General features: G+C 45.8%; 3 protein-coding genes across 3 annotated transcripts; all 3 read right to left on the bottom strand.

Annotated features, from left to right (window-relative positions):
- Window positions 1-3,979: 3,979 nt before the first annotated feature.
- Window positions 3,980-4,939, bottom strand: LOC136653996 (olfactory receptor 11G2-like). The gene has a single exon (XM_066630859.1). It carries the CDS (start codon window positions 4,937-4,939, stop codon window positions 3,980-3,982), a length of 960 nt encoding a protein of 319 aa, XP_066486956.1.
- Window positions 4,940-10,058: 5,119 nt separating this feature from the next.
- Window positions 10,059-11,006, bottom strand: LOC136653995 (olfactory receptor 11G2-like). Its single transcript, XM_066630857.1, has one exon. The coding sequence runs from the start codon at window positions 10,989-10,991 to the stop codon at window positions 10,059-10,061; it is 933 nt and encodes a 310-aa protein (XP_066486954.1). The 5' UTR covers window positions 10,992-11,006.
- Window positions 11,007-17,420: 6,414 nt separating this feature from the next.
- On the bottom strand, window positions 17,421-18,395 carry LOC136653994 (olfactory receptor 11H6-like). Its single transcript, XM_066630856.1, has one exon. The coding sequence runs from the start codon at window positions 18,381-18,383 to the stop codon at window positions 17,421-17,423; it is 963 nt and encodes a 320-aa protein (XP_066486953.1). The 5' UTR covers window positions 18,384-18,395.
- Between the last annotated feature and the right edge of the window lie 1,839 nt (window positions 18,396-20,234).

Below are 20,234 nucleotides of genomic sequence, written 5' to 3'. Positions count from 1 at the left end.
CATTAGATATTTGATTTTCTCTGTAAACCGCTTTGTGAACTTTTTGTTGAAAAGCAGTATATAAATACTGTTGTTGTTGTTATTTAAACACGGTTGGTTTTGTTGCATTTGGCATGAAAATACACATAAATGATATAATACATGATGGTATTATTCAAAAATCCCAAGATTTAAAATTTTTTAGCCAGTAGTGGTGTCACCTGGTGTGGCCTGCAACCCCCACACCCCCTAGTGATGTCAAGGCTGCCAAGCCATGTTTCTCCCATCCTGTACTTGTTCCTCCTGGCAGAACTTCACATTTGCCTTTGTTGAACTTGATCTTGTTGGTAATGGCCCCACTGGTAGAGCCTGTCAATATTTTGAATCCTATGGATGGGGGGAGAGCTGCTGTCATTTGAAACAAAAACACCTCCCTGCTTCCAGAAAACTAGCATGTCAAAGTGAGAGCATGGTGAAAGCTCACTTGTCGCAGGTTGCCCATCACAGGAACGGCTGTAAGAAGTCTTCACTGTCTATGGAACTGATGAAGTTCCTGCATCCCAGGAAGATACAGAACTAACAGCCCAATCCTGTGCTGCCTGAGGCGCGGGGCTGCAGCGGCACTGAAAATGGCTGCCACTGCATCCTGCACACTCCAGGCATCCACTGGCAGCTCCTTGGGCGAAGGGGACCTTCGTCCCCTTCCCCAGGGTAAAGAGAGTAGCCCTGCAATGGGGCTACTTGATTCACCGCCAAAAGGTCGGCGGAGAATCAAGAGCCTCCGTGTCTGGTCCCGCCTCCCTCCCTCCCTGGTCCCTCCCCCCACCTCCCCCTCCCCATAACACCTCCTACCCACCCTCTCCCTGCTCTCCACCTGCCTCCCCCCTGTGACAGAAAAGTGAGTATTGAGGACCAGGTAATATCTGAACAAGGAAAGTTTCTGCTTGTAGCCATGCTGCTAGGTCTGAGTGCAAGGCCCCAGCTGTCACCAACTTCCAATTAGTGCACACCAGATCTGGGAGAACTGTGGAGGAGGCCACTTCACAGGGCCTTCCGATACCGTGTCAACTACCAAGTGGGCTTCAAGGTCAACTTGATTAACAACAGGGTACAGCTGTGAACTTCTCAGGCAGGGAGGGGGGATTCCACCATGAGTAAGAAGGCTTGTGGCATGTCCACCCCTAGAATGTTCGGCTGGAACCAAGTTCTGATTGATGGGTGGGTCAGGAGACCTATAAAGGTGAGGGGGGAAAGCTTTCCTTTATTCTAGCTTTGCCTCAGGCTAGGGGGGGCCTGAGCTTTGACCATTCTGGCAAGAGGGACCCAACTTGACTGCAGCAAGGATGGGTAAGACTGGACTCTGGACTCTGCAGAAAGAGAGTCGGAGAGGTGGGGAGCCTGCTCCCCATAGGCTCTTTCCTGTGTTCAGCCTTTGGTATTCTAAATAGACCATAGAAATCACTGAGGAAGCAGCGAAGACTTTCTTGTCTAAGTGTCAATGAACTCATGAGTTTACTTACTTACTTACTCATGCATTCTTTCAATTTTTATCCCAAATTTCACCCTACAGGAACCTAAGGTAGCTTACAACAATGTTTAAAATACATTTATAAATGATGAAACACATAAAAACATAAAATACATATATAATACAATATTTTAAAAACCAACCAGTGGCAGCAGCAACTATAAAAACTGTTAGTCTTAAACATTGAAATAATTAATAAAAATCACCAAACACCAGGCTTCAACCAGCAGATATACGCCCTGCTGGGTTCAGGAGGCTCTTTGGAAGACAAGGGTTTTCTGGCCACGCTGGAAGGCTTCTAGAGAAGGAGTCATTCTCAATTCAAATGGGAGGGAATTCCATAGGGCAGTCATCACTACAGGACTACAGGACTACAGTCCTGGAACATGCTGGAATCCCTAGCATGTATGCACTGCTGAAACAGAGACGCCTGCGTTGGCTTGGTCATGTCATGAGAATGGATGATGGCCGGATCCCAAAGGATCTCCTCTATGGAGAACTTGTGCAAGGAAAGCGCCCTATGTGGTCTCAGCTGCGATACAAGGACATCTGCAAGAGGGATCTGAAGGTCTTAGGGATGGACCTCAACAAGTGGGAAACCCTGGCCTCTGAGCGGCCCGCTTAGAGGCAGGCTGTGCAGCATGGCCTTTCCCAGTTTGAAGAGACACTTGGCCAACAGTCTGAGGCAAAGAGGCAAAGAAGGAAGGCCCATAGCCACGGAGACAGACCAGGGACAGACTGCACTTGCTCCCAGTGTGGAAGGGATTGTCACTCCCGAATCGGCCTTTTCAGCCACGCTAGACGCTGTTCCAGAACCACCATTCAGAGTGCGATACCATAGTCTTTCGAGACTGAAGGTTGCCAACAAGTCATCACTACCAAGAAGGCCCTATCATTGGCTGCCATCCTGCTAATCTCTTTCAATGGGGACAAATCCAGAAGGGCCCTCTCAAATGACTGAAAAGAACAGGTCTGATTTTATGGAAGAAGGCAGTCTCTTAAATACACTGGTCCCAAGTCATAAAGGGCTTTCAAGGTCCAAAGCAGCACTTTGAATTGGACCTGAAACCAAACCAGCAGCCCTGACCTCCTTCAACCACATGAGCCACCACATTCTGGACCTTGCAGCCCCTTGTAGAGCACATTACAATAGTCTAATTTTGATGTCACCGTGGCATGGACGATCTGACTGAGGGAGCTATGGCTGCAACTGACACACCAGCCAAACCTGGGTAAAGGCACCGCTGGTCCCAGCTGACTCCTGAGCATTCAAAAGTAGCTGTGAATCCAGGCAGATCTAGTTAACCATGCTGGGCAGGGATCCAGTAGACAGGCAAATGGCCACATATGCCAAAGGATCCTGTACACATCCTCAGGTTCCACAAACTGAAAAGAATCCCACATGCTTGGGCTGACAGATACCATGGGAACATCACCAACCATTGTTAATGTAGAGTCCATGTTGTGGCAGATGTGAGTGATTTTATGTGCAAAGGGCCTTGCAAACATATCATAGCAGGCCTCCATATTTTCCTCCTGATCTATCAGAGGGGTCTGAAGGAGTAGGCCTTGCACAACTTGGAGCAGTTCCACTGAATGGCTCTCTGCAGATGCAGTGGTGGCAGAGAAGGTATGCTTCACTGTTGTGACCTCCACAGAATAGGCCCTAAAATAAGCTCTAGCCTGTGTCTGAACAGATCCATCACAAGTCTTCCACCAACATTGCTCTAAATGTCTATCCCACCGCTTCATCATTTGCAGCTCCTCAATAAACCAAAGAGCCATTCGGAGTTTGTGTGATGCCAGAAGTCACTCAGGAGTGATCTGATCCACAGCCCTGGTCATTTTTTTTTATTCCAGAGACTGACCAGGGCCTCAAATGAGTCGCTGGCCTTGGCAGCAGGAAAATCCCCCAGAGCAATAAGGAAACCAAAATAGGATCCACTAGTCTTTGGGGGCAGACCATACAATATAGTCCTCCACCTCTGCAGAGGCAAGAGGCTGCAATAAGCCTAAGCCTTGCCAGGAAGGTGATCTGACCATGACGACGGAGTGATCTTAATTTCCTCCATATCCAGAGCACTTTCCACTTGACGGGCCATAAACAGCAGGTCCAGCACGCGTCCTACCTCATGAGTTGGAGCTGAGATCTGAGACAGACCCATGGTTGTCTAGGAGACCATAAAGTACTGAGCTGTTCCTACACCTTGAGCCTCAACCTGAACACTGAAGTCCCTCAATACCAGTAGGCAGGGGACGCCAATGAACATAAGAACATAAGAACAGCCCCACTGGATTAGGCCATAGGCCCATCTAGTCCAGCTTCCTGTATCTCACAGCGGCCCACCAAATGCCCCAGGGAGCACACCAGATAACAAGAGACCTCATCCTGGTGCCCTCCCCTAATGCTATGACCATTTATCAGGCTGTATAGTTGGATGATTTGTTTTTGTTCTCTTCTTCCATTGTTTTCTACGCTGACACATTTTTTTTCAGCCGTCCTGCTTTTCTCTTCCACAACCTGCCCAGAGCTTCCTTTACCTGATCATTCCTCAGACAATAGATTAAGGGATTGAGAAAGGGTGTAACGGCGGTGTAGAACAGCGTAGCTGCCTTAGTAATTTCTGAATGATTTTCTCCACCTGGAGTTAAATAAACTCCTGCCACTGAGCCATAGAAAAGTGTTACTACTACTAGGTGGAAAGATATAGTGGAGAAGGCCTTCCTCCGACTGCCTTGGTTAGAGGTTTTCATTAGGGTGACAATCACCACACCATAGGACAGCACAACAAAACAGAAGTTGCCCAAAACCACAGAATTCATAGCAATTACACAGAAGAAAGGAGCGTTTCCTAGGGGAGGGCAGGCTAGGGAGAGAATCGGTCCAGGATCACACAACAGATGCTCAATGATGTTGGAACCACAGAATGATAACTTGGAGATCAAAGTCACTGGCAGTATGTGCCACAGGAAGCCAAGGACCCAACAGCTAGCCACTAGGGCACTGCAGGAAACTTGGGACATGAGTTGTGGGTAGCGTAGTGGGTGACAGATGGCCAAGTACCGATCCAAGGCCATGGCTGAGAGGAAGAAGCATTCGGTGCTGCCAAGAGAGAAGAAGATGTAGAACTGGAGGAAGCAGGCATGGAAGGAGATGATCCCACCAGGGGATACCAGGTCGAAGAGCATGCGGGGCACAGTTGTGCTGACATAACACATTTCCAGCCAGGAGAAGTTGCTCAGCAGGATGTACATGGGGAGCCTGCCCAAGTGAGCATCTACAAGCACCAGTGCGATGATGGTGATGTTCTCAGTCAAAGTGAGTATGTAGAGGGTGGTGAAAAAGATGAGGAGCAGGAAGCGCTGCTGCTGCCCAACTCCGAAGCCCATCAAGATGAATTCCTTAACTCCAGTTCCATTGACCGTCTCCATCTGTACTCCCAGACTAGGATTGTGCATCACACACCAGAATCCACTATCTGCTTGAACTGAAAGATGAAAACGAGGAGGCACAGCATTTAGGGAGGGCAAGGGGCATCCTTTCGCTCTCCATATGAGTTCAGACCAAGAAGTAACTCTTTTATTAAAATATGCCTCCATTTTGCTTCCACCACCCAGAATGGCTCCAAAGGCGAGGGGGAGAGGCTGCTGGCATGGCCCGTTCAGGGGCCTACAAAACTCAGTGCTTTGCACCCCCTCTAGCTATGCCACTGAATTCATGGGATCTGAAGTAGGGGGAAAGAGCTGGTGGTGCCTTTGCTTTAGCTATTAGGTAAGTTAAAATCAGGGATGCAAATGAGAATCAGAGAACTTTTCATGATTCCTCCCTCCTACTGTTCTTCCTTCCCCCCAACAGAATTTTAAGAGAACCTATTAACATTTCATTTTATATGGTCAGGCAAATATATCTGCCTATGGTTCTCATTCCCAGCTTCTTTTGCTCACTCAGTGTTCCTGCCTACCTCAGCACAATTGAAGAGTTGAATCCATCCAGCAAAGATCTCATCACAAGTGCTACATCATAATTTGGTGTCCTTGTGCGGAAGGGTGAAGTATATTGTTTTATGCTCTTCGTGTGGTGTTCAACATTAGCACTGGTAGGCAGCTGGGTAGAAAGAAAGACCGGGCATATCTGCTGATCCACCTTTAAATGCTGGCATTGAGTGTGCGGTAGATGTTGGGAATGTGTTCCTCAAAAACGATGTCATTATCCACCAAAACAACACCTCTTTGGGGACAGGCTGCCTCCCCAAGTGACAGTGAAACTCCCAGAAATAATTGTTGCTTTCCTGAATTAAGTGTTTAAATGTTAATATACATATAAATATAAGTTCTTAAATGTAAATCCAGTTTTTGAAAGGGGAAACGTAACTTATCCCTAAGCCGGTGATTCCCAAAGTGTGGGTCGGGACCCACTGGTGGGTTGCAACCTGATTTTTGGTGGGTCGCCAAAGGGTGATGGAAAGATCAGATAACCAATTGCTTCAAGGCTATTCAAAAATCAGATAATGTAGCTGCTAAATACCCTACAAAGAGATCAGCTCCTGCAGTTTGCAAGTATGCATAAATGTAGGGAGATAAATGTTTGATGGTATTTTTTTTCTGGTTATTATTACTTATATATAAATAAAACATTATTTCTTTCTAGATCTTTTTAAAAAAATTTTTTTTGGTATACCTAAGTGGGTCCCGATAGAGTATCATTTAAAAAAGTGGGTCCCAGTGCTAAAATATTTTGGAACCACTGCCCTAAGCCATTTAGAACTTCAAAGGTACTAACTTGAACTGTACGTGAGGTGGAAAGTGACAAAGGGCCCAATCCTATCCAACTTTCCAGTGCCAGCACAGCAGCAATGAAGTCCTAAAGTAAGATCATAAACGATCAATTACCTTGAGGAGGCCTCTGCACCCCCACTGCTTCATGAAGCACATGCCCTGATGGCAGCTGCATCAGGGCTAGAAAGTTGGATAGGATCAAGTCCAAAGTGTCGAACTAGTTCGTATGCCTCTTGCGTGAGCGGGGCCTGTATGTTTGCTATTTTTAAAATGTCAGGAGCAGCTGCTCAGAACCCTGGTCCAAATTTGGAACACGGAGGGGGACTTTAGTCCTTTTCTTCCACCAAACTCTTGATGTCGATTTCCCTCTCCCCCCCTTACAACTGCAATTTGTCCCTGGAGGAAAGTTACAATTGATCACACACCCCCAAGACAAAAGCAGTGAGAGAAGAAGCCCTTATGCTGTTTGAATTCATCACCGTTACCAAAGAGCTTCATTAGGGCAGTGAGGTGAGAATGATAACTTTTTTTTTAACATGTATTTATATACCGCCTTTCTTGGTCGTCAGATTTCTCCTCAGACTTTATTTAAGGCGGTTTACATGGGCAGGCTGTTCTAAATCCCCGTAGGGATTTTTACAATCGAAGAAAGGTTCTATCTTTCAAGAACCACAATATTTCAGATGGATCTTTTTGATCTGGTATCACATTCTGGCCTCCGATTTCCTCCCACGCAAACTGACAAGCAGCTCCTTCATCTCTCACATGGAGGGCAGCCAAGACGCTTCTTCACTCACACCAAAGAGCAGGTGGAATAACTTGGCTCAGCTTGTCAGCTGCTTCAAGGTCTCACCATTCATGGTGCAGGTGGCCTTGAACTGGCGACCTGCGGATGTTATCTTCAGGCAAACGGAGGCTCTATCCTCTAGACCAGATCTCCTGCCCGACCTCTTCAAATGATAGAATTTGCTATCATTTTGTCTGTCTTCCCTGAGAACAAAGCACCCTGCTGGCTCTCTGCTAGGGATGGCTTGTGCTTGTCAGTCAATCACTCACTCACTCAGTCAACCTGACCAGCTAGAGATGCCCAGGTAATAGCAGATCATCCAACTGAAAAACCCCATGCAGGGGCTGTGTGGCCTAGAGCCATTGCTAACCGCTAAGTGCTGAGACCTCCATCCTCTTGCACAGAGCCACAGAGCCTATCAACCACAGAGCCCTATCCAGTGCTCAGTAGCATAGCTAGAGGGGGTGCAAAGCACTAAGTTTTGCTGGGAGCCTCACTGCGGCGTGCAAGCAGTCCCTTCCCTTCCCCCTTGGAGCCATTCCAGACTGGGGAGCAAAACGGAGGCATACTCCTGGCTCCGAAGGGGAGGGTTCACTTGCACATCGCAGTGAGGCTCCCTGCAAAACTTATTGCTTTCACCCCCTTTAGCAACACCACTGCCAGTGCCACAGTTTTTCTTAAATAACCCAGTTTTTGTTAGGGCCCTGAAGTCACACAAGGCAACCACTTGCCTGGGAGGGCATTCAAGATATGCTCACTGCACTTCAGGCAAGCCAAACACCTGCAACCAAACCTGGGCATGGATTATGTGCCTTGCATTTCACGGAACACACAAAAGTACACAACTGAAACTAATGTATAAAAGATAGTTCATCCATTTTGTTTATTTGTTACATAATAGTGGACCCCAAGGGAATCTTCTTGGACATCACATGCTCCTTGTCTTCTCTTTCTCGAACTGAGGTGAATGTTGATGTCAGGCAACCATGAAGCACCTCCCTGGTCCTTACGTATCCTTAGGTTATTATTTTTTTCAAGCCAGGGGATGCAGGGGAGTGTATGATGAAAGAGAAGTACATCTTTCTGTCTTGCCTGCAGGCTTCCCAGAGGCTGCTGTAGGAAACACTAGACTGTGGCCTGATCCAGCAGGATTTTTCCAATGTTTCTGGGCTTCTTAAATGGGCAAAATAAAAAACATTCAAGAGGGAGAGCTGGAAATACATCAGCTTTATTACCTCAAGTGTATGGCTGAGTGTTTCATGATGTTCTCTTTTGCCCTCCTTCCATTTTAGAAACCTGTCCAATGCGTCCTTCACCTGATTGTTTCTAATAGAGTAGATCAGGGGCTGAGAAAGAGAGTAACGGCAGAGTAGAAGAGAATCACTGGCTAAAGGCACGACTAGGGTTTGCGTCACCCGGTGCGAGAGCTGATTGCTTCATCCCGACACTCCCATACCAGACCATGCAGAATAAATTACAATATGATCTGCACAACCTAAATGCAGTAGCATTACTAGGGTCATTCCCATTAACTTTATATTTTAAATATATAACAGTACAGGTCACCCAACAAATCTGTAACCAGCAAAAATACCAACTGGCTGACTTCATGACACTCGCACAACTGAATAAGAGTTCTACCATTAGCTCTGATAGGTGAAAATGAGAGCTGACTCATACTATCACTTTACCAATTCCCTGCTGTGTCATAATAACACCTCCTTGGTTCTCAGAACAATCAGTCTCATTGGTCAGTTTTGAGTTAAGAAAATTCACTTTTTGTTACATAAGGCATCTTCCTCTTCTGGTTATTTGGTTTGGCGTTTATACGGCGTTTGGTTACACGGTGTTTGGGCCTCTTCAGCCTAGAAAAGAGACGCCTGAGGGGGGACATGATTGAGACATACAAAATTATGCAGGGGATGGACAGAGTGGATGGGGAGATGCTCTTTACACTCTCACATAACACCAGAACCAGGGGACATCCACTAAAATTCAGTGTTGGGAGAGTTAGAACAGACAAAAGAAAATATTTCTTTACTCAGCGTGTGGTCGGTCTGTGGAACTCCTTGCCACAGGATGTGGTGCTGGCGTCTAGCCTAGACACCTTTAAAAGGGGATTGGACAAGTTTCTGGAGGAAAAATCCATTATGGGGTACAAGCCATAATGTGTAAGCGCAACCTCCTGATTTTAGAAATGGGTTATGTCAGAATGCCAGATGCAAGGGAGGGCACCAGGATGAAGTCTCTTGGTACCTGGTGTGCTCCTTGGGGCATTTGGTGGGCCGCTGTGAGATACAGGAAGCTGGACTAGATGGGCCTATGGCCTGATCCAGCGGGGCTGTTCTTATGTTCTTATGTTGGTTATAACTTTTGATAGAATTCAGGTATTTCAATGCAGTTTGTTTCATCACATTCTGCATTAAATTACACATCAATTTAAATTACACATAAATTACTCACTTAGTATTTTTGAATAATACCGATATATTATATGATGGTATTATTAAAAAATACCAAGTTTTTCACAGTTTTGACCAGTAGTGGTTTCACCCCCCCCCCGAGGTTACCACCCAGTGCAGTCCACAGCCCTCACTAGCAATGCCACTGTCACTGCCTTATTGACCTCTGATTGGCTTTTTTAGATTAAATGCGTTTCTGCTACAGAGCCATACAAAAGTGTGACTATTGCTAGACGGAAGGGTATAGTGGAGAAGGCCTTCGTATATGAAGCCAGGCTAGAGGTTTTCCTCAACATGAGAATCCCAGAGCCATAGGATAGCATGATAGCATGATAGACATTGATTGAAATGTCAACATTCCTGGTAATCTGAATGTTGATGGGAGCATCTCCTAGAGGGGGTCCGGCTAGGGAAAGAATTGGCTCAGGATTACAACAAATTACCAATTGCATGGGTTCAGTATTTTGTTCTGGTGTTTCTGCTTTCCTCCACACATTTGACACTGTCTCTTCTCTTCTGAGCAATTTCACCTTTGGTTCCTCAACCTGCCCAGTGCCTCCATAACCTGATCATTCCTGAGACAGTAGATTATGGGGTTGAGAAAGGGAGTAATGGCAGTATAGAAGAGTGTTACTACTTTAGTGATCTGTGACTGATCTTCCTTGCCTGGAGCTACATACATCCCTGCAACTGAGCCATAGAAAAGTGTGACCACAACTAGGTGGAAAGATATGGTCGAGAAGGCCTTCCTACGACTGCCTTTGTAAGAGGTTTTCATCAGTGTGAGAATCACAATGCCATAGGAGAGCACAACAAAGAACAGATTGCCCAATATAACCAAGGCATCCATAGAGAACTGATAGACAATGGGGATGTTTCCTAGTGGAGGACAGGCCAAAGACAGAAGTGGCCCAGGGTCACACAAAAAATGGTCAATAATGTTCGGGCCACAGAAAGACAACTCTGAGATCAAGATCACTGGGACAACATGCCACAAGAAGCCTAGGATCCAACAAACGGCCACCAGGGAGTAACAGGAACGTTTGGACATCATTTGTGGATAGTGCAATGGGTGGCAGATGCCCAAATATCGGTCCAAGGCCATGGCTGAAAGGAAAAAACATTCAGTGTCACCAAGAGAAAAGAAGATATAGAACTGGAGGAAGCAGGCATGGAAGGAGATGATCCCCTCAGGAGATGCCAGGTCAAAGAGCATCCGTGGCACGGTGCTGGACACATAGCACATTTCCAACCAGGAGAAGTTGCTCAGTAGGATGTACATGGGAAGCTGAGCCAAGTGAGCATCTAGAAGCACCAGTGTGATAATGGTGATGTTCTCAACCAAAGTGAAGATGTAGAGAACAGCAAAAAAGATGAGGAGCAGGAACCGCTTCTGCTGTCCAATCTCAAAACCCAGCAAAATGAACTCCTGGATGGCAGTCCTATTGGATAAGTCCATCTGGAATCAGAGAATAGAATCATCCATCACATTTCAAAAACAAGGGTCATATGTCTTTGTTAGGGAACTAGCTGCTCTCCTGGACAAGGAGCAATTATCCAGTGCACTGCCAACACACCTGACACGTGAAGGAATGCGTACGGTCACAAAGGTGTGCAATGGTTTTATAGCTTTGTTTGCATTCATAGTTACAAAGATGGTCCCACCACCTTATTTGAACCACACCCATTACATAAAATGAAGCATGCCTAGAGTACGTATGTGTAGTCCCAAAACCTTGACATGTTTTTAGCTTTCAATTTCTCCAAAATCATATGATTTCCTCAAAATAACATCCCAGAAACTTGTTAGTATAATCTAAGCATCCAGCAATACATCATTTCTATGTATTCTACTACCCCTGGGTAGAATAGGTGTATTCTATTACCCCTGCTAATTGGGTAAGAGGCACTTTTTCAAGTGGGTGCTCCTTTTTTTAGCAGGGGGAGAGTAACTGGCCCACCTCACCCCAGCACTGTCTGTTCTAGTGGCTGTCTGCTGGTATTCTTTTTGTATATTTTTAGATTGTGAGCCCTTTTGGGACAGGGAGCCATTTAGTTATTTGATTTTTCTCTGTAAACCGCTTTGTGAACTTTTAGTTGGAAAGCGGTATATAAATACTGTTAATAAATACTGTTAATAATTCTACTAGTGGCAGATCTCCCCAGCCCCAAGGCAAAGGCCCATAATGGCGCCCCCCCAGTATGCCAACACCTCCCGCGTGCAAATCCGCCCCCCCCCCCGGTGCCTGGAGCCTCATGGAATGCCAGGATGCATTGGGGAAGCCTCCTGAAGTTCCCCAATGCTTTAAACTCTGCTTCCAACAAACCAAAAGCACACTTTCTAAGCATGTTGGGATTCTCAGTGAGGCTTCCATGCAGTCCTAGAGGCAGCTGAGGCTTCGCATCCAGGGCATTTGCCCCTTTCATTCAATGGCAGGTCAGCCACTGTATTGTACTGCTCGTCATAAAGCACTGGTAGAGATTAGCACAGCTCACTATGAAGGCACATGTTCAGTGGTTCCCCAACTTTTTAGCACAGGGACCCAGTCTTTAAAATGCCACTCTATCACAGTGATTTTCAGCCTTTTTCGTCTCAAGCACACTTACAAGGCACTGAAATTGGCAAGGCACACCATCAGTTTTTTGACAATGGACAAGGCACACCATGGTGTTGGTGGGGGATTCACATCTCCCAGTGGCCCTATTAATAAATGACCATATCCCAAACTCTCACGGCACACCTGCAGACCATTCACGGCACACCAGCGTACCATGGCACAGTGGTTGAAAATGGCTGCAGTCTATCAGGACCCACATAGGTTTACCAGACTTTTAAAAAAGGAGATCTAGGAAGAAATAATATTTATTTATTTATTTATTTATAATAACCAGAAAAAAGACCCACAAACTTCATCTCTCTCTATTTACACCTGCTTACAAACTGCAGGAGCTGAGCTCTTTATAGGGTAATTAGCAGCAACAGTATCCGATTTTTGAAGAGCCTCAGGGCTTGAGGTAATCTGATCTTTCCATCACCCTTTGGGGACCCACCAAAGATTAGGTCACGACCCACCAGTGGGTCTCGAACCACAGTTTGGGAACCACTGCACTAGTTTATGCCAAAATGAGTAAGTTCAAACCATATTCCACATTCAACAAGCGTCCTTCTTCAAGCTTGTGCTAAGAAAAGGTTTCACACAGGTTATATGGTTTTTATAATACACTTAAAATGTCTTTGACACATTTGTACATGATACACTTACACATAGAATGAGCCAGCTCAGGGTCACCAGTGGTCACAATGCTATCCTTTGCATTTTCATACCTGTCTGCTTATCTGTTTGTAATACAGATATGAAATGTGAAATCCCTTGTGCTCAAGCCATCTCCTGAGCCACTCTTCCCAAGAGTGGCTTGTGTGTACGTGTGTGTGGGCACGAGAGGAGCAAGAAGAAAGGGGACGCTGGTACTTGGGCACTTCTTTCTTCCTTTCTCAAGCACCCTGTACTGAGGGCTGCTGGCATCTCCAAGGCTGGAAGCAAGGCTTGGGGATGGAGCCTTCATTCACTGCCCTGGTAGCAGTGAGAATTTACCCTTTTCTTGTTTTTTGTTTTAAAATCACATCAGAAGGTCAGGTTCACAGACTGTGTGCCTTCCTTCTTCCCAGAAGCTTTGCACAGAAGGCCACAGTGCCTTCTCCTATTCACCAGAATCATGGACATGTCCCTTGATCTCTCTGTCTCTCTGTCTCTCTGTCTCTCTCTCTCTCTCTCTGGTCTACCAATATTTGCTTGAAGAAGCCTATTTTTTTTTCCTTTGGGAGGCACCCATTCAAATCCATCTCCTTAGCTTTTGTAATGGTTTCCAGCTTTGTACCTCAGTAGCATGCTCCATCCATCACAGAACTCACCACAACAGCTGCATCAGATATGTGCTCCTGCATATGTGTGCCTGTGTGTGCATTCACATGTGTGTATGGGGTGAGAGAAACTGTTCTCTGTTTCTTATAGTGGTGCTCAGGTATGGCACTGTATGGGAAGAAAGAGTGGGTTGGTGTGTAAAGCGAGCTGAATGTTGGTGTTAAATATCTGGTGGCTTTTGGGAATATGGCCCCTAAGTATCATTATCCACCAGAACAACATCTCTTTGGAGACAAGTTATCTCATCCTGTGGTGCAGAAACACCAGTAATCATTTCAGCAGGGCTGCTGCTGTCATGAGGCCAACTAGGCAGCCACATAAGGCTCAGACCTCAGAGGAGTACAGTTTTATATAGATTAGTTTTTTTAACCCATGTTAAAATGCAACTATTCATTCATTCATTTATAAAGATAAATACCACAGGAACACTATGGAATATAATTAATGATAAAGTCTTATTTTAAAAAAATGTCTATTTTGGTTAGGTTTGCCTAGGGCACAAAATAGCCTGGCACTTGCCCTGCTGGCAGCTGTTATTTTTCTGAGATCTATGCTTGCAAATTCTAGATCATTTTGAGCATCCCAAACAATTCAGTATGATAAAGAGGAGAATCTGTGGCAGCAGAAAGACATGTGATAAGACGTGCCATTGAAAATACTGTGGTCATGGTGTCCACCAGAAATTGAGCCCAAGGGATGAAGGTTCTTCCATAGGATTGTAAATGAGAGAACTTCCTCCACACAGAAAATGTGTGCATTTGAGAGAGAGAGAGAGAGAGAGAGAGAGAGAGAGAGAGAGAGAGAGAGAGAGAGAGAGAGATTGGCAAGAGTCATTTTTATTAATCTTCTGGCATGACTTGAGTGGCCTTCCAATACCTTGGTCATAAGCCAATTATGGCTTTAGCCAGCACCTTAAAATGTACCTGGAAACTGATGGTTGGCCAGTGTAGCTGGGAAAACAGTGGAATAAGTCAGACACCAACCAAAATGTTTGCAACATAATCCTGCAGTCTCTGAACTTTCCAAGTACTCTTCAAAGGCAGTCCCACATAGAGTGGAATTCATTGTCATAAGATGCAGTGAAGGCTGAGTTTGGATGATTTTAAAAGATTGAACAAATTCAGGAAGGGCAGATCTGTCAATGGCTACTAGCCATGAGGGCTGCGCACAACTTCCGGGTTCAGCAGTAGTATGACTCTAAATCTAAGTTGCAGAGGACCAGTGATGGGGAAGGTGTATGCCTTCCTCTCCTGCTTGTGGATTTCCCAAAAGCAGCTGATGGGTCTCAAATGTTATATAACGGCAGCAACAGCTGCTCACCTCTTCCTGCAGTGCTGCCAATCACTTGCAGTAATGGAGCTCCAAGAAACAGCAGACGACCCATCAAAACAGGAGTGCCTAACTCTGCCTCCTTCTCCTTCCTGCCTGCCCAGCAAGCAGGCCAGGTGGGCAAAAAACCCACAGAGTTGGAGCCCCCTTCACACTTCCTTCCTCTCACCTTCAGCTCTGGCACTTCCCTCTTCCACTTGCTCCTCCCATCGTGTTTGTTTCAAACCAGACAGAGTGGAAGAAGCAATAGGAGGTGGCGCTGAAGCTGGTAGTAAGAGGTGAAAGGAGTCCCGATTGCCATGCCTCACTGTGCTCCAGTGGCGTTGCTATGGGGTGCAGGGGTGTGAGTGGCACTGGGTGACATGCATGGGAGGGTGTCGCCACTACAGGCCAAAATTATTAAAATCTTGGTATTTTTAAATAATACAATCATGTTATATATCAGTCAATGTCTAATTTTATGCAGAATGCAATAATACAAACCCGGTTGAAATATCTCTATTCTATCTAAAGTCATAGCCAAAAGACCAGTGGAGGTGGGGCAATGGTATATCACCACCCCCACTGCCTGGGGCATTGCCTTTCCCACTGCATGGGAGGAGGTCCATCATGGGGGTGACGTGCTGGCTTCCCATACCAGGTGATGCAAACCGTAGTGACCCCACTGCTGTGCTCTGCCTTGCCCCCTCTTGCCTACCTCTCCTTGCCCACTTGGCTGCTTCCTTAAGCATCTGGATGGGTGAGGATGAGCAGATAGTAGCAACAACAAGGGTGTTTTTCTTTCATTTAAAGGGGTGTGTGTGTACTAACAGGTGCAGTGGATCGGTCCAGTTTGGTGGCAGATCCATTTTGGCTGCTCCCAGACTCCCCTCATATTTTAAGGTGCTGGTGTCTCCCTTCTTGGGTGATTCCACATGTGAGCAATATGACTAGGTGGGGATGGACTCTTTTCATGGTGTGCAATGAAAAACCTTGCTGATGGAGGATCCCTTTAACAACAAAGAAGCAACATGAACTGTGTGTGCTCTTTGTACCAGAGGCAGGGAGTGCACATGGTTCAATTCAAGAAAACAGACTCAAGAGGAAGGTTTCGTAATGTCGGACCAATTGCTATAAAGCAGTGGTTCTCAAACTTTTAGCACTGGGACCCACTTTTTAGAATGAAAATTTGTCAGGATCTACCGGAAGCGATGTCATGACTGGAAGTGACATCATCAGGCAGGACAATTTATAACAATCCTAGCCTGCAATCCTATCCACATTTACCCAGGAGTAAGTCCCATTTACTGTCATTGTTAAAATCATGTACATAGTAGCCTGTTATAAGTACAGGTCTGTCACCTTTCCCCAAATGCAGTCACATACCGTGGGAACATCATTTCTAATATATTAAAAATAAAATATTGAAATGAATGGGGACCCACCTGAAATTGGCTTGTGACCCACCTAATGAGTTCTGACCCACAATTTGAGAAACACTGTTTTAAAGGAAGGGGTAGCCTTGCACAAACCAGTTTCAGTGAAAGAAGTACATGAGCACCAAGGCAGTAAAGTGTGTAACCACTCATCCTTTCCCAAGTGTGTGGCTATGTGAGTGCTTCAAACAAAACTCACATGTATGCAGCAACTGCCTACAGTCAGAACTTTCATGCAAAGAAACATTATTGGTTGTATAATCAAATTATTTTTATTGCATTGCACCCAACAAAGAAGAATCATATAGACCAGTGATTTTCAATCTTTTTCATCTCATGGCACACTGACAAGACATTAAAATGGTCAAGGCACACCACCAGGTTTTTGACAATTGGCAAGGCACACCATACTGCCAGTGGGGAGTTCACATCTCCCATTGGCCCTATTAATAAATGTCCTTTCCACAAATTCCTGTGGCACACCTGTGGACCTCTCGTGGTCCACACCAGTGTGCCACGGCATAGTGGTTGAAAATGGCTGATATAGACGAATCAGTCCTGTAATCCATCCGTTAATAGAGGATTCATTTTGTTTTGTGTCAGGGAATTTATCCAGACCACACTGCACCTCATAGACTTTTGTGCCTTGTATCCTGGTTCTCAAAGCAAGGGGTGAGCTTCCTTGTTCATTCACACGGTTGCCACATAAAACCACAAGCTTCTTCCCCCCCCCCTTATTTCAGACTGATGGGGGAGAGGTCCAACATGGACTCTGCTTTCGGTTGATACTTTTGGTTTTTTTCCTCTCCTTTCCACCCTTTCTCCTCAGTGTCATGGAATTGCTGGGTAATCAACAAACTCCACCCCGACTCTTTTCCCAGCTTAGTTTTGTGGCACCTTCAGTGTGTCATACAAAACACTGAGGTGCTTTCTTGCCCAACCTGCAAAACATGGATTGATCTTTTCAACTGTGTAGTTTGTTTACTTTTTTCTCGCCCCCATGCCCACTGCTTAAGGGCCCAATCCTATCCAACTTTCCAGCACTGGTGCAGTCGCAATGCAGCCCTGAAGTAATGTTCCCATACCTTGAGGAGGCCTCTGAACAAATGTTCCCATACCTTGAGGAGGCCTCTGTTACTGCCTTCCCACCACAAGATGCAGTGCACGCCCCATTGGCTGCCCCATGACTGCCCCAGCACTGGAAATTTGGATTGGATTTGGCCCTTACACTGTCACCTTTCTCCTCAGCCACTTCTCTGTTCTCCTCAGCAACCTGCCCAGTGCTTCCTTCACCTGGTTGTTCCTTAGGCAGTAGATCAAAGGGTTGAGAAAGGGAGTAATGGCAGTGTAGAAGAGAGTTACCACTTTGGTGACCTGTGACTTACCTTCTCCACCTGGAGACACATACATCCCTGCTGCTGAGCCATAGAAAAGTACCACTACCACAAGGTGGAAAGATATGGTGGAGAAAGCTTTCTTCTGACTGCCTTGGTTAGATGATTTCATTAGGGAGAGAATCACTGTGCCATATGACAGAATAACAAAGAATAGGTTGCCTAATATAACCAAGATATTCATGAAAAACTGACAAACCTGGGGAATGCGTGCTAGAGGTGGGCAGGCAAGGGATAGAAGAGGCTCAGGATCACACAGAAAGTGGTCAATGATGTTGGGGCCACAGAAGGACAACTTGGAGATCAAAATAACTGGGACAATGTATGCTATGAAGCCAAGGATCCAACAAGAGGCCACCAAGGCATAGCAGGACTCTGGGGACATAATTTGTGGATATGTTAATGGATGACAGATGGCCAGGTACCGATCCAAGGCCATGGCTGACAGGAAGAAGCATTCGGTGCTGCCAAGAGAGAAGAAGATGTAGAACTGGAGAAAGCAGGTGTGGAAGGAGATGATCCCACGAGGACTGGCCAGGTCAAAGAGCATTCGGGGCACAGTGGTGGACTCATAGCAAATTTCCAGCCAGGCAAAGTTGCTCAGTAGGATGTACATGGGAAGCTGGGCCAAGTGAGCATCTGCACGTACCAGTGTGATAATGGTGATGTTCTCTGCCAAGGTGAAGATGTAGAGAACAGTGAAAATAAGTAGCAGCAGGAACCTGTTCTTCTGTCCAATCTCAAAGCCCAGCAAAATGAATTCCTGGACCGCAGTTCCATTGTCCACCTCCATCTGGAATCAGATAATAGAAGATCCAACACCACACAAAATTAAGAAATACTTTTTGTCTCTGTTTTCCTTTCCTTTTCTTTTTTTTTTTTTGGGGGGGGGGGTACCAAAGTTTTGCCATTTAAATATATGGTTAAAAAATGGCAACCTTGAAAGGACAACATTATGAAAGGATGTTATGGAGGAGAAATAATGTTCTTTTAAATCTTCACATGTGTGAGGTTCACAGACACACGCATAAACCTATTTTAATTCATTCTCTGAAATTTATGAGTTCCAATCCTGACTGTGCTTTCTTGACAATTAACTCCTTCAAAATCAAGAGAACTTGACTGTGTATGTGTGAGAATCTCTCACAAAACTATAGGACAAAGCTTTTCCGTTCCCCTCAAAAGCACTTTAACATTTTTCAATCTCCTCCATTTTTTCTTTTCCAGTTTGCAAACACCTCACCTAAAATAATCCATGTGAGTGTTGTATTATACCCCAGACATCTGAGGGTTTCTTTAATTTAAGTGGGCCAATCCAGGCAATATCTGAACTGACCCTTTAACAAAGCAGGTAATGAATATCCACCCCACAAGTGGTGCCACTCTCTCATCCTGCGACCCACCCCTCACCTGTGGTTCATTCAGGAGTTTGGCTACTGCAGCATCGGCTCAAGGAAACAAACATCTCCATGCTGCTTCCTCAAGCAATGACAGGCTTGTTCAGCGTAACAGCTCACCAGAGCTTGCGGAGATCATTTGGCATGGAAGTGGCAAAGCTGGGAGTCAAAATGGGCATTTTCATCTGACAGCTCAAACTATGATGCAAGGCAGGAAGTCTTATATTTTGCTATCAAGTGGCGCCTCCCCAAGTCAGGGCCTAAGAGAGGGGGTAATTTGTACCTGGGCCCAGGGTCAAAAAGGGGGCCCGGGAGTCAACGATGGGGGCCCAGAAATTTTCTGGGATCTTACATTTTCCCATCTACTCAGACTTGTTACCCGCACGGGACACTACCATGAATGTGCAGGTGCAGCTACTGGCAAGCCATATATGCTGGGCCAAGGAATGCATACATGACATTCCTTAACACAGTGTCAAATCTGGGAGGAAACTGACCTGCTAGAGTAGCTCTTTGGCTTGTGAATCTGCTTGCCATGAAGGAGTGTATAGGAGCTCAGGGACACAACTGTGGGACTACAACTGCTGCAGAAGCACATTTTGTTATGCACAGGACACTTTCCATTCTAGTGTGAGCCTAAATGTGATGATGTTAATTTTCTGCATGATTTTTTATATTTAAAAGATTTTAGAGAGACTTAGGAGTGTGTTTGATTTTCCATATTACTGTATCTAGCTGCCGATGCCACATGGGTGGGTAGACCTGGGCTCTGAAGACTTTTCCAGCTCTCCCCAGCTTCCCTCCACCCTGTTTTGCCCCTGTCTGCCCCTGCTCGCCTGTCACCATCCTCCCCCATTCTGTTTCACCCCTCTCTCTTTACAAAGGGGCCCAAAAGAAACTTTTGGCACATAGAAGGGCAGCCCAATCTTATCCAACGCTGGTGCTGAGGGGTTACTGAGGCCACACCAGCATTGGATTTGACTAGACGAGAGGTCTCTTTGGAGTAAGGGAACATTTGTTCCCTTTTCCCATGTATTGCCCCAGCTAGCTGAATGGGGCTACATGGATCTGTGCCAGTTATTTAGCTGGAGCAGAACCAAGTAGCTCCATGAAGTGCTTTCAGGCCTGGAATGGAGTTTAAGATGCAGCAGAGGCCTGCTCCAACATTCCTGCCCCCTCCTGGGCATAAAAACAACCCCTACCCAAAACATTCTCACCCCATCTCTGGAATGAACTTGCACCACCCC

The sequence above is a fragment of the Tiliqua scincoides genome, chromosome 5, assembly GCF_035046505.1.
Source record: "Tiliqua scincoides isolate rTilSci1 chromosome 5, rTilSci1.hap2, whole genome shotgun sequence".
In the NCBI taxonomy this organism is placed as follows: domain Eukaryota; kingdom Metazoa; phylum Chordata; class Lepidosauria; order Squamata; family Scincidae; genus Tiliqua; species Tiliqua scincoides.
The sequence above is the reverse complement of the archived record's forward strand: the minus strand, read 5'-3'. Positions and strand labels throughout refer to the sequence as shown.